This window comes from Megalops cyprinoides, chromosome 5 (genome assembly GCF_013368585.1).
Source record: "Megalops cyprinoides isolate fMegCyp1 chromosome 5, fMegCyp1.pri, whole genome shotgun sequence".
Lineage (NCBI taxonomy): Eukaryota > Metazoa > Chordata > Actinopteri > Elopiformes > Megalopidae > Megalops > Megalops cyprinoides.
This window is the reverse complement of record NC_050587.1, coordinates 8,392,574-8,406,038: the sequence shown is the minus strand read 5'-3', so window position 1 is coordinate 8,406,038 and position 13,465 is coordinate 8,392,574. Positions and strand designations below refer to the sequence as shown.

At 40.7% G+C, this 13,465-nt stretch overlaps 1 protein-coding gene across 1 annotated transcript in view; it reads left to right on the top strand.

Annotated features, from left to right (window-relative positions):
* The window catches only part of il11ra (interleukin 11 receptor, alpha), a 40,846-nt gene that overhangs the window by 25,344 nt on the left and 2,037 nt on the right, over positions 1 to 13,465 (top strand). Inside the window, exons 9-10 of the mRNA XM_036529252.1 lie at positions 1,123 to 1,212; positions 12,165 to 12,221. Of these exons, the coding sequence (XP_036385145.1) occupies positions 1,123 to 1,212; positions 12,165 to 12,221 (147 nt within the window). The remainder of the gene's footprint in view (positions 1 to 1,122; positions 1,213 to 12,164; positions 12,222 to 13,465) is intronic.

Genomic DNA, 13,465 nt, shown 5'->3' with positions numbered 1-13,465 from the left:
GCCTCTCCACTCCCAGTACTACACTGTCATATCCTAAAAGAATGTACATTACAAATACAGCACAATGTAGTATAAGCAATTTTATTTTAAAAAGCTGTTGTCTTTAATGTGGCAGGTGTCTGATGATGAGAGCAGTACAAAGGACAGTTTAGATGTGACAGTGAGTTTTTCATTTTTTTAAGGATTTATTTACTAGAATAATTACCCTTTGCGTTATATAAATGGATTCTTTGTAGAGCTGTTATTTCAATTTCTTTCTAATTTGTGGAATGGAGTACACACCTGATCTGAACTGGTCAAACACAAAACTGTGCATGCAAGAAAATGGAAGTTGAATGCCTTTTAGTGAATTGTAGGATAAATCTGAAAAATTGTACTTGGCGGATGTGACAGTATCAGATCTAAGCATCACTGTCATTTGGGCTTAATTAGTGGTAATGAATTCAACTTAGATGATGTAGATGTATGGAAATGGAAACCATCTTGTATAACAGCATGATTTTACATTGCCATCTAATGAATCAACTTCAGCCATACATTGCACATCACACCACAGTTGAGAAGGAATCATTTTTAAAATGGAGAACAAATGTTGGACTCAACCTGCACTCAGAAGAAGCAACCTAACTGGATGAACCACTCGGTTCGGATAAGAGAAACATTTGACAGATGCACTAACCAACTGGGTAATGTTCCTGTGTAATAAATAGGTGGTAGCTAGTTTTGTAGAGACACGAACATCTCCCATTCTGTGTTCCTTTAGTTTGATAGCTCAAAAGTGAATATGTCAGCAGTAGTAGTTATAGCAGTAATTGTTTTGCAGTGAGAAGTATCTCTTATAAAATAATGACACCTTAGAGTATGATAAATATTTACAGTTCATTACCAATGTTGAACTATTTTAAAAAAAAAACTACATTTGAATATAATTAGATGCATAAGCTGTCAAAGTACCATAGCTCAACCTTCAAACAAAGTAACATTTCAAAACATAGTACATTAACACTTGCATAACAGTGCGTTACAGTTTGCCAACATAATGTTGTAGAAACAGCCACTCAAAACTTCTTGAACTCATGTCACTAAAAGATATGGTTTTCTTTGTTTTTTGTTACCTTTTAGAACCAAAGAAGAATGACTCAGAAGAATCCAATTCAGTTGAACCATTTCCAGCGTTTCCTGATTATACAGAACCAGTCTGTTCCTCACCAGGTACCTGCAATGTGTCATTCATCATCTGATGAAGGATGGAATTCTATTTGGAATGTAAAAATGTGAAAAATAGACAGGCTCCAATGTGCAGTTCTCTTCTTGCAGCAAGGATTTTTTGTGAAAGCATTGACTTGATGGTAGAGAGAAGTATTCAATTCATATTAATTTAATATGTATTGCATATCCCTTTGAGATGTCAGTGTTTTGGCCAGATGGTGACCACAAGTCTATTTGGAGACAAAACACTTCCTTTAAGAACTATTCAAATTGCTTTGAGGCTGGTTGAGGAGCATCGGCTTCCCTAATGCTGTTGATGTGGCAGGGAACAAGCTGACTCGCTTTGTCTTCGTGCTGAAGTGCTTTTATTACACAGCATTTGTAAACGTGTGCTCTGGCAGCTCATCTGTACTCATACTGGGAATGAGAGGAGGGTCTTTACCAGGACTTACATTAAATATCAGTAATCAATGGAAAGATTTGTCCATTTTGTTCATTTTGTTCAATTTTTTCATTTAAATTGGCTTCCCAGGGAAGTATAAATTGCCATGAAAGATAATAACTTCTCAGCTGGTTACATGAATTTATGAATTAAAATATTTACTGTCATGTGGCAGAGTTAAAATTACTGATGCCAAGGAAAAATTGCCATTTGGCTGGTAATATAATCTCTAAACATTCTTTGGCAGGCTAACTTGTTAGCCTGATAATGTAAAAAGTAAAGGATTTGTTACTTTTTTTCATAGTGAATTGATACCATCCTTGAATATTTGCTTTTTTCACCTAGAATTTCCATCCATTTTTATGTCAAAGACAGTTAGCAAGGAGCACTTTTAACAGGTTCTAAGTGCTCAAGCTTAGGGTGGACCAGATAACCTGTTTGTCGTGACATTTGCAGAAAAGGTACTTATGCAATGTGTGTCTGGTTTAATTTGAGCAAAAGATGGATTTTCTAATCTTTTGACTATGCCTGCAAATTAATTTCAGACAAACTTGAATATACACACTTCTGATGAACAAGTTAACAAAGAGCAGCCAAAGAATCATGCTTGACAAATTTCATTTCAAGCTGTCTAGTTTTGTGTGAGAGGAAGATTTTTGAATGTTTCATACATTTAAAATATATTGTAAAATCTAACAGTGTACTCCACTTTAAATGCTGACAATCATCCATGATAGTTTGATTCATATAAATAGTTAATCCTTAAAAGAGGAGAAAAGAAACCATTTATGTTGTAAACATTGTTTGTCTGACACAGTTCCTGTAAACAAGCCTTCCTGCCCCACCAGACTCCATTGTTTGTAAAGCAGATCAACTGAAGAGTTTTTAAGGAGATTCATCTTATTATGTATAATCAATATTTTTTTTAAATACCTAAGTTTCAAATGCCAAAGAATCAAACTGAAAGTTAATTCAATACATCTTTTTGTTATAAGACAGATATGTTATCATGGATAATACATTTGGCAAACCATTTATGTGCAGAAAATACTATGTGCATAAGCTGAGCACAGTACAATGTGGGAAGTGTGGGAAGATCATTTTGTTTTGAATGTGCCACCATCTAGGTTCAGCAGTTGCCATAGCCTGACATATCCAAATAATGCACCTGCTAATAGGTAATACATTACTCAATGATATAATTATATTACTACCTAAAAAAAACCTTAAAGCTGTATCAAAGGGTTGTTTTCATGAAATATTAATTAAGGTAATGGTCACTGGTGGACTTGCCAGAAGCATCTGACCAAATGTCTACAAACATGTTATGATAAAGTATCCAATATCAAAATAGTTGTTTTTTTATTAATGGCAAAGCTAAAAATAAAGGATATGTATTCATTAAAATGGACGGGGTGAACAGCTGGGCCTTACAAGAGTTGTCCAGCCATACCCTCTAGGGCGAAATCTCTTCTCTAACAGAGATGAACATCAGACAACCAATGGCAAACTAATGCCATTGGTTAATAATAAACCAATGACATGGTGCCGTATGGCACAGGTTAACAAAATAGGTTGATGTTGCCCATGATGAATGTAAAGCCATGGCCAAGGGCCTAGATTTCAGTTTGACATTGATGGGGACCATAAGGGGGTATGATGATGCGGTTAGCTAGTTAGCTAACTTTCTCTGGCTAGTTATATTAGTTCTTTCTGAGCTACCTAGCCAGTGAACTATCAAACCACATCTTTTCAAAAAATATATTGGAACAATACTAACAAACTATATCTAACATAATAGTACATAATAACATAATAACTGTCTATTTAGTGGATATTTAAGGTTCATTGACTCAAAATTTGCTGCTGACTATAAAAGTACCATATCCAGACGTGCTCCTATCGGTGAATGGAGTACACTGGTGGCAACAGGTCAGCCAGTTCTGAGCCTGAGCCAATCAAACTAGAGGGTTTTTTGGGCAATAATGGAGGAAATGTCAAACAAAATTAACCCTGTGTGGTACGGATAAAAATGACTGGACAAATGATATGGATTTAAGGACACTTATTGGTGGGGTCAGTTTAACAGTTCCTAATTATCGGTAGGGTTGCATACCCTCGTCCTTAGCAAAATGTACATTACATTACATTATGTGCATTTAGCAGACACACCTATCCAGAGCAACTTCCAGCACAATAGAGCATAAGTGTGTTCATTCAACTTAAATGAGCAACACTGCCGGACCAAGCTAACACTCCCAGACCAGTCGGTGTGAGCATAACACCATTAAAGCCCTATCACAACTTAACTTGTGCAATCTGACCAGGCAACAGAAGTACACTACGATACATCAGTCACTAGAGCACAGAATCCAAAATACATCACAATACTACACGTAAAATAAACACCAAATACAAGAGGTAGCAGGTGTTAGAGGGTGGGGGTTGAGGTGGAACTGATATGCGGTCTGAAGATGTCTGGTCTTCAGTCTGCGTCTGAAGATGGCCTGCAATTTCTCTGCTCTGACCTCCGTATGGGGTTCATTCCACCGCTGAGGGAACAGTACAGACAGAGGTCATGTCTGAGAGGAGCAACCCCATCGGGATGGGATAGGCAGTTATCTCATGGTTGCAGATCATAGTGAACTTGGTAGAACATAGGTTTTGAAGCCTGATCGTAGGTAGGGGGGACCTTTCACATTTACTGTCCTGTATGCCATCACCAAGGTTTTGAACTTTATGTGAGCAATAACAGGAAGCCAATGAAGTGAGGTGAGGAGGGGAGTAACTTGACTGTGTTTAGGGAGATTGTAGACAAGTCGTGCACCTGCATACTGGATTGGTTGTAGGGGTTTGATTGCACAGGCAGGAAGACAAGCAAAGAGGGTATCGCAGTAGTCCAGGTGTAAGAGGTCCAGGGCCTCAACTAGGAGCTGCGTTGAATACATAGTGAGGTAGGGGTGGATCTTTTGGATGTTGTACAAAAAGAATCTGCACCGACTCACCACTGCAACCTGAGAGTAGAAGGATAGTTTGCTATCAAGTATAACACCAAGGCTTGTACAGAGTACAGAGCCTTGAGGGACACCTGTAGACACCCATAGGCTGTGGGGTCTAGATGACTCACCATTCCAGAACACCATGAAAGTGTGTCCAGAGAGGTAGGATTCAACTCAAAGAAGAGCGGTGTCAGTGATCCCCAGAGTAGCCAGGGTCGACAGAAGTAGACTGTGATCCACTGTGTCAAAGGCTGCAGAAAGGTCCAAGCAAATCAAGACTGAGGAGTGGAGGAAGCTCTGGCCGATTGAAGAGCCTCAGTAGTGGAAAATAGGGGAGTCTCTGTGGAATGACCAGATCTGAAGCCAGGCTGAAAAGGGTCGAGAAGGGAGAGAAAGGAGGATAGCTGGTTAGCCACTGTTCATTCAAGTGTTTTAGACAGAAAGGGAAGGAGAGAGACCGGTCAATAGTTCTGCACAGCAGAAGGGTCCAGAATCCTTTTGTGATGTGATGTAAGGAGATCAGCAACATTTGAATATGGGGAGAATTTTGAGAGAGGAAGAGTGGCAAGTGGGAGGGAGGAAGAAGAGGAAGATGTGAGAGATGAAGGCTGTGGGCCCTGAAGGGAGTTTCGAATGCTTACAATTATTTGGTTGAAATTATCTACAGATCAGAGGGGAGTGAGGGAGATGGAGGACCAAGGAGGGAAGAGAAGGTAGAAAAGTCTGCATGAATTAGTTTTGAATTTTGGAGTCATAAACGCAAGTCTTAGCAGATGCTTGTAGAGAAGGCAGAGATGAATGCTTGATAGTTCAGATCAGCAGAGGAGCTGGATTTTCTCCACTTCCGTTCCGCAACACGAAGCTTTATCCTATGCTTGTGGAGTTAATCTGTTAGCCAAGGATACGGCAATAGGGTCACGTAGCCCTGGAAGTAAGAGAATGCAGAGAACCAAGAGAAGAGGACAGAGAGGAGAGAAGGGTGAATGCACCAGAATCAGTAGACAGTTTAGTGAAAGAATCAAGGGGTGGGAGAGAAGTGAGAACTGTGGAAGAAAAAGCTGAAGGTGAAAGGTTGCATATGTTAGGGGAAGAGGTGACAGAGGTAGACACCAGGGTGGGTTGTGGAGGAGGAGGTAGAGAAAAGGAGACAAAGTAGTGGTCAGAGAGCTAGAGGAGGATAACTTTGAGATCTGAGGCAGTCCCTTGGGAAGACCAGATCCAACTGTTTGCCTGCCTTGTGTGTCGGAGAGGACTGCATTAGGGTGAAGTCAAAGGAGTGGAGCAGTGGGCAGTGGGAGGAATCCAGAAGCTTGAGAGGTCTCTAGGTGAATGTGGAAGTCTGCCAGTAAGATCAGAGGAGTTCCATCATCTGGGAAAGAGCTGAGGAGAATGTCGAGGTCCTCAAGTCTCCCAGGGGGCCAGGTGGTCTGTGAACAACAACAGTACACATTCTAGAGGGGTTAGCAACAGTAATAGCATGAAATTCAAAAGTGAAGATAAAGATGAGAGAGGGGGAGTACAGAGAATTTCCAGGACTGATATATGAGCAGCCCAGAGGGTTGTGGGAGTGTGGGAGAATGAGTACGCAGTGGAGAAGGCTACTGGGGTTGCGGTGTTGTCCAGGGTGATCCATGTCTCTGTGAGGAAGGAATGGAGGGAGAAGAGGAAGGCATACGCTGTGATGAAGTCAGCCTTACGGGTTGCAGATTGACAGTTCCACAGGCCTCCAGCAACAGGCAAGTTGTTGTTGGGGGTCAATGACATAATTGTTGATGCTGCAGGACCGAGGAGGACAATGACAACTACTGCATCTTCTGCAGGAGATGGTCACAGGAACTAGAATACACATAGCACATTGGTGTTCTCTGTGAAGTTCTCCCTCCAGATAGGACTCTCGCAGATAGACTTCCTTGTCTTTGTCCAACCGAGTCTTCGTCTGACTGAGGCTGCTGCTGTAATGTTACCCTGCTACTTAAACACACCAGCTAATTAATAATACAGCTATGGAACATACTCTTCTAATGAGCTGCACGATCAGCCTCTAAGTAAGTAGCGCTGTGACCAAAACTTCCACACCCCACTAATTATCAAAACAATACAACTAACTCCTGAAGCTAACAATAAACACACAACAAACAAACAAATGGAGCTTACAAAATGGTGTAAAAAGCTGCTTGCAAAGCAAAAGATAACATGAGTTTTAGCTTAGACTAATGTTGTTTACACTAATTGACTTTCAAGAGTGATTCTAACCTGATCTAGAAGAACAGCAGATGCTTGTTCCACAACTGCCGAAATACACTCAGTTGTGGAACGAGCATACGTATACTGATAGGCATGGCAAATAGCTGGCTATTGCAAATTCTATTGTTAGTGACACTATATTATTAGTGTATGATTACACGTCCATAAAACACAAACCTCACGGATAATCATCAGGTTCATCATATGCACTGGCTCACAATACCCTTCCCATAAGTCCCAACCCTGTCTCCCGCTAATAAGTACGCCTGCAAAATTTAGGATTTGCATCCTTTGTTTTTCTCCGCTACGATCCCAACCCCTTTTTACAGAAGGCTACCCCGATCCAGGGTGAGCATAGTTAAAATATGCAAATAATCAGAAAATATGCTGTAGCTCAGCTGAGCTCTGTGGCTCTGTGTTTTCATTGGGAGCGGCAGTGTAGCATAGGGGTATGGAGCAGGACTCGTAACCGAAAGGTTGCAGAATCAGGTCCCCACTGGGGCACTGCTGCTGTACCCTTTGGCAAGGTACTTAATCCAGAATTGCCTCAATAAATAGCTGTATAAATGGATAAAAATGTAACCTATGTGAGTCGCTCTGGATAAGAGAGTCTGCTCCATGACAATAATGTAATATAATATTGGAGGTAAGTACACCCAGCCCCTCCAAATTAGGCTCAATTAGGCTCTCAAATTACACAGCTGACTGACAAATAAACAAAATGTTTAAGACATTTGAGATGGTGTTGTTGACAGGGTTCAATTTAGGTCATCTTAGGGAGGATATGGTGTGTCTATGTGTGTGTCTGTGTGTGTCTGTGTGTGTGTCTCCTTTTTTCTCATCATCCTTTGTCTTTCTTTGTCGACAGGATTACCCAGTTGAGCAGACAGTTCTCAAATAGCAAGCTAGCCTAATAGATTCATTTTTTCTCACTCATAGGACATATGGAACATTGACTTATTACAACAGTTGCCTTATGGATACCGTGCTGTAGTGACATACGGGACTCGGAAACAGAGACAGTGTTTTGATATTTTTGAAACACAGTTCTACATCATAAAATGTGCACTTGTATGAGTGTGGAAAATGAAAGAGTTCAGGCACAATTTTTAAAATTCTAATTCTAAATGCAACCTCCAGTTTGAGTGTCAGTTTGCTAAATTGATTTGAATCATGACAGAGATTCCGAGAGAGGAATCTGAGTCAGAGGCAATATCTGCACAGGAGGAGAACTTTTCTGATGTCTGTCATGACATGAATTGTGTGCACAGGGGGCAGCCAGCATTAGTCGGTTCTTGGTACCAGAATGAGGAGTGTTCATGCATATAATGAATCCCACAATCCCTTTTTACAATGAACCGATCTTCAAAGTCAGAGCTGATAATCCAGGAAGACCCATTATGCAAAAGCCAAACTCAGGAAAACCTATGACAAACCTGGGTTCCTAGGCCTGTGTAAAAGGGCTCACTGTAGTCACTGAGCCATGTGTCTGTACCATCAGATTACCCCACCTACCTTCTGGAATCTCAGGTAGTCTGCTACCATATTAGAGACTCCCAACTCTGTGACAGATGTGGAAGCTGAAGAGGCTTCAAGGACTGATGTACAAATTAGTAATGCAGTGGTTACTGCCCTTCATTTAGGATAGCCATTTCAAGGCCTTGAGGTCAGTGTCCTGTTTGAAAATGCACCTGAACAGGGAATGCTTTGTCGAATCGAATTCCCGTTCAATGTGAAGGCACTCCTTCTTCACTGCAGAGTACTGCTGGTGTCTGGGTTGGATCTTGCAGCTGAAAGCAAACCAAAGGCATTCCCATGACCCCACACGCCCTCAGAAAATGTCCTCGGTCCCTTTTCAGAGGCATTGGTTTTGTAATAGGAAGAGCACATTGTTGACTGTTGTACGGTCCAAGAACAGGCCGGGTAGAGAAACAGGATGTGCAGCAGCATGGAGGACTGTGCCAGCATCAGTTGTGTCAAGATGGGCAACTGCTCCTCAGCTTCCTGTAGAAAACACTCCTCCCATCGCACCTCATCATCCACAGCACTCCTGCTCCCACCACGCTTTCAGGAGATTAGCATGGAATGTCTGGACCGAGGTCTTTCTCTCTGGCATGCAGATCTCATTAGCGACAGGGTCAGTCCTACCAACAACCTTGTATGGGCCCTGTCATTTTGCTAGGAGATTATGCTCTGATAAGGGTAGGAAAAGGAAAACTTTCTGGCCAGGCTGAGACTCTCAAAGCTTGCTCTGTCTGTCAGGCAGGGTCTTGAGATTTCCGTGCCCCTGCCGTGCTCCGCCTCATCATGACAGCGTACTGGCTGCATGTTTCCCGCATCTGTTGCACATATGAGGTGATGTTCTGGGCTTCAGCGGATGTCTTCTCCTCCCACTCTTCCTTGACCACATCCATCTGACTGTGACCGTAGAGAAACCTGGAAGGAGCAAAACCAGTGGAAGCTTCAGGCACTTCTGGATAAGCAAATGGCAGGTGTTACAGCAGTATATCCCAACTCAGACACTCAAATGGTGACTGTGCGTTGACACTCTGGAAGCTATTGGATGTTAATATAGAGCCATGGTCTTCAGTTGGAGAGGTCAGATGAACACAAATGCTGCTGTTCATTTTTGGGGAATACTAATATTTCACAATTCCTATCAGAATAACTTGTTTGAGTGCATTCCTAATATGTATTACTTTTACCTTACAGACCACACATACATACGCCTACATTTGTATGCATACCAGTGTGGGGGTCATTTAATAGGTGAAACTAAAGAATGTACTATAACCATAGATTCATTCCTTTTACTGAGACAAGACATTGTACAGTTAGTTCGTTGTCATGTGTGTGCTGCTGTTTTTCTCTTTCTCTAGTCATTACACTACGAAAAATGCTCTGTCCTCAGTGGCCAGTACATGGTTGAATATTCATCTCTCCTCCAACTTGTTTGGACTTGTTAAACTGCTCTTGTACCACTCTTAACCAGGTCTTTCAGCTGTTGAAATACCACAATTCTGCTGGCAACTCCTCTTTTTTTATTATGCTTGACCACTGCACATTGCGTTAAAGACTAGAATTGGCAAGCTTTCAGATTATATGGGTATTTTGTTGGTCATGGAAAACATATTTGACCTTTTTCAATGTTTACCTTCTGAGATTACAATAGCAGCAATCAATCTTTGCTTTGGGTGGAACCCCAAGGTTTCAGTTTTCATGGCAGTGATGGGACCGTTCTACATGTCAGTCAACTTTTCTGTGAAATAGGTGAGATTCCAAGGTTTAAAACAAGCTTTCCAATATATACCAAATGACCATCAATGCATTACAAACCAAGTGCTTCTGGATAATATAGTGTAGCTTATACACCTGATGCAGAAGCCATATGTGACTGACTATACTAACAGTGGAAAAAATATATAGAAAATATCAAATAAAACCTATTGTTAAAAAGAAAAAAACTTGTTCTGTTAGTTAAGCCAAATGTGAAAGAGGCTTTGGCACCAACAAGGACACTGGGGTCTGGTATGGGGTTTTGGTTTATTACTTTCCAGTAATTAACAAACTCGAAAAGAATGTTCCACAAAAGTGTTCTTGCCACAAAAGTAATCCTCTGCCACATTTTATGTGGTTGGAAAATTTATATGGGCTTTTCATAATTTAAAAAAGAAAAGAAGGCACAAGACATTAAAAATAAACCTAAAGTGAAAGTAAATCAGCTCTCGCCATTGTATGAAGTGACTAGGAGCTTTATGCTAGTGCTGCACGATACTGACAAAGTATCATAGTTCTGTTTTTATTATCTTTCCAATAGCAACATGACTGGTGATAAACCAAGCACTTCAGTGAGCACTTGTTTATGTTTTATGTTTTATTCAAAATATAGAGGTCTATGGATGATAATCTGCTATAATAAAGAATAAATGCAATAATAATGAAACAAATGATTTCCAACATTATTTTACTGAATTATTGGTCATCACAATGATCAAAAAGTGTTCATTTCCAGTTTTAAAGCTGTCCCGTTTTTATAAATTCCATTGCCTTATAAACAAGTGTAAACCATATACCATATTATACTTAAATCTGCTGATCATTGTTCTGTCTAGTTGGTGCTGGTGCCCATGTTAACTAAAAGAAAAAGTATCAATGTGTGAAACCAGTAGAGCTGGAAAGTTGGTGGTGTTTGTAAAGTAAAAATGAACTAAAATAATTTAAAATCTAGACATTTATGATGAGTGGAGACAGTATCGCCCCTGAGCCAAATACTGTCTCGAATGGTGAACTTTTTGCAGGTATGCACAGATATTTCTGTGCCATTTTGCATTGACAGTGAAGGTCACCATGTGTGATTTCTGCCAGGCAATATGATCTTCCTTGCTGTCGATCTTTAGAGAAAGCAAGTAGCCGTTCAGCTTAATGGCTGTGACTTACTCTCCTGTCACAAAATGATCGGATGTTGATGTGCTGTCATTGCTGGGCTTGATGTAGCTTCTTGGGGGTGCACGTACATCTTGGGATTCTTTTTGTGCTCACAGGAGGGGCATTAATCCTAGAGCAGAGGAAAGTAGAGGAAATCTTACAGGTACATGGCTTTAGCGTAATCCCTGGCTTTAGTGTAATCATAAAATCATTGTGGGTAATTCACAAAAAATACAGTGGAATTAACATGGAAATGATAAAAATGAAGATGGTAAAAATAATGAATGAAACTGACATTTTTTGGTGATAAATATTAATGCAGTTCTATATCACCACAATGCCCCTTGTTGTCTCAAATTCTGATGTCACTCTGGCACTCTGTTTTTTGAGATATTATCATCACTGATGTACTTGGGCTTAAATCTGAGATCCAGGAAAGATGTCATGTGAAGCAATTCCTGTGTGTCCACACCTTGGTATTTGTCACTCATGTAATCCAAGATTTTCACCTTGATGGACTATGTGAGTGTCTGTGTCCACTAGTGTTGAACACGTGGATGACAGGTTTCAGGTAAGAGACACTGATGTTAAGTTCATCTCCAAATGCCATCAGTGGTTTGAGTGACTTGTTGGTAGATTCAAGGACCTCCCTATCTTGCCACATTGGAACAAGTGCCCGGTCTTCTTACCTGCTAAGAGCACCTGAATTGTTGCCCCTTGCTGCTCCATCACCCTTGCTGTCATCATCTGCCTTCATCCCTATGGCACTGGGTAATCGGTTTTGCGTTTGTGTTCTGTTAGGTTGAGTTCCCTCTGCTTTAACAAATACCCTCTTGCATTTCCAGCTGTAGGAGAAGGAGCTGACCATCATCTTGCACAAGCCTACAGCACAGTTGATACAGGTATCATTCTTTATTCCATTTTCTTTTAAAAGCTTTGAGAAAGAATCTAACATTTTTGTTAAATACAAATCATTGCTGTAAGCGGATGGATTTTCGCATTACATTATCACCAATTTACAATACATTCAGAATTGTAGGCATGGAATTGTAAACATTATATGTTATAAAAATTAATTTTTCTTAAGTTATTTAAGGTAGTCATACAGATGAAAAAGGATCATTATGTAATTATGTTTGATTATACAGCTGTTAATATTTAGTGTTTGAGTATTTAGGGTGAAAAAATATGCAGTTGACATTTACTGATTGTACAGCCAAAACACCATTGAGCTATGAAGCCTTCTTCACGTTTCAAATACTTCTACTGATTATATAGCCTTGTTGGTCCTCTTGCAATCTGGGCAGTCAAAGTTTCTTGCAGCCCTAGCACAATTATTTGGTGTGGTCTTTTGGGAAAGTGGGCAGTTTGGAGCCACTTTCCTACACAGCTTTAACTCGGCATCGATGTATCAAGCTTATGTACTGGTGCTCATCTTGAGTGCAGACTGAGCCTTGGGCAGGGTGCAACAAAAGGTGTGTGTCATCTGCCGATAATGACCGCAAGCCATTGGTTGTGTTTCGCTAAGAATAGGGGTGGATAACCATTGGTTGTGTTTTGCTAAGAATAGGGGTGGATAGCCATTGGTTGTGTTTCGCTAGGAATAGGGGTGGATAGGTTGGCTAGGATTTCTCATCAGACCGCTCTCAGTTGTTCAGTTGATGTCATTATTACTCCTCCTACTGGCACCCACTTCACTGTGGTGTATTGTGTGACTTAGTAGTTCAGAAAAATAATAACACAAGTCTGAGTGTCTTAGAGAATTGCATTTGTTTCTCTCCACAGCTTCAGCTTCAGTGCTGAAGCTGGCATGGTGGGATGAGCCTAATGTCTAGTTCACGTTGTCTAGTTGGATTGCATAAGGGGGAATGCGTTAAAAATGTACAGGGCGAGAATCTTAACAATATCTGCAGCAGCATTGTCTGGGTAGCAAACCATGTGTTTCAAGCATGAAAGCAGTACCTAGTGGCGTGTGTGAGAAAGTGAGAGAGGAAGGAGAGGGAGGTCCAGAATAGTGCAAGAGAGCTCATCTGAATTGCAAGGTGGGGCTAATGTTAAAATTACCAAACACTGAACAGTTTGTATGGAAACATGGTACTGGTTCCATAATCCACTCCTGGAGTTTGATTCTGACTACATTTCCACT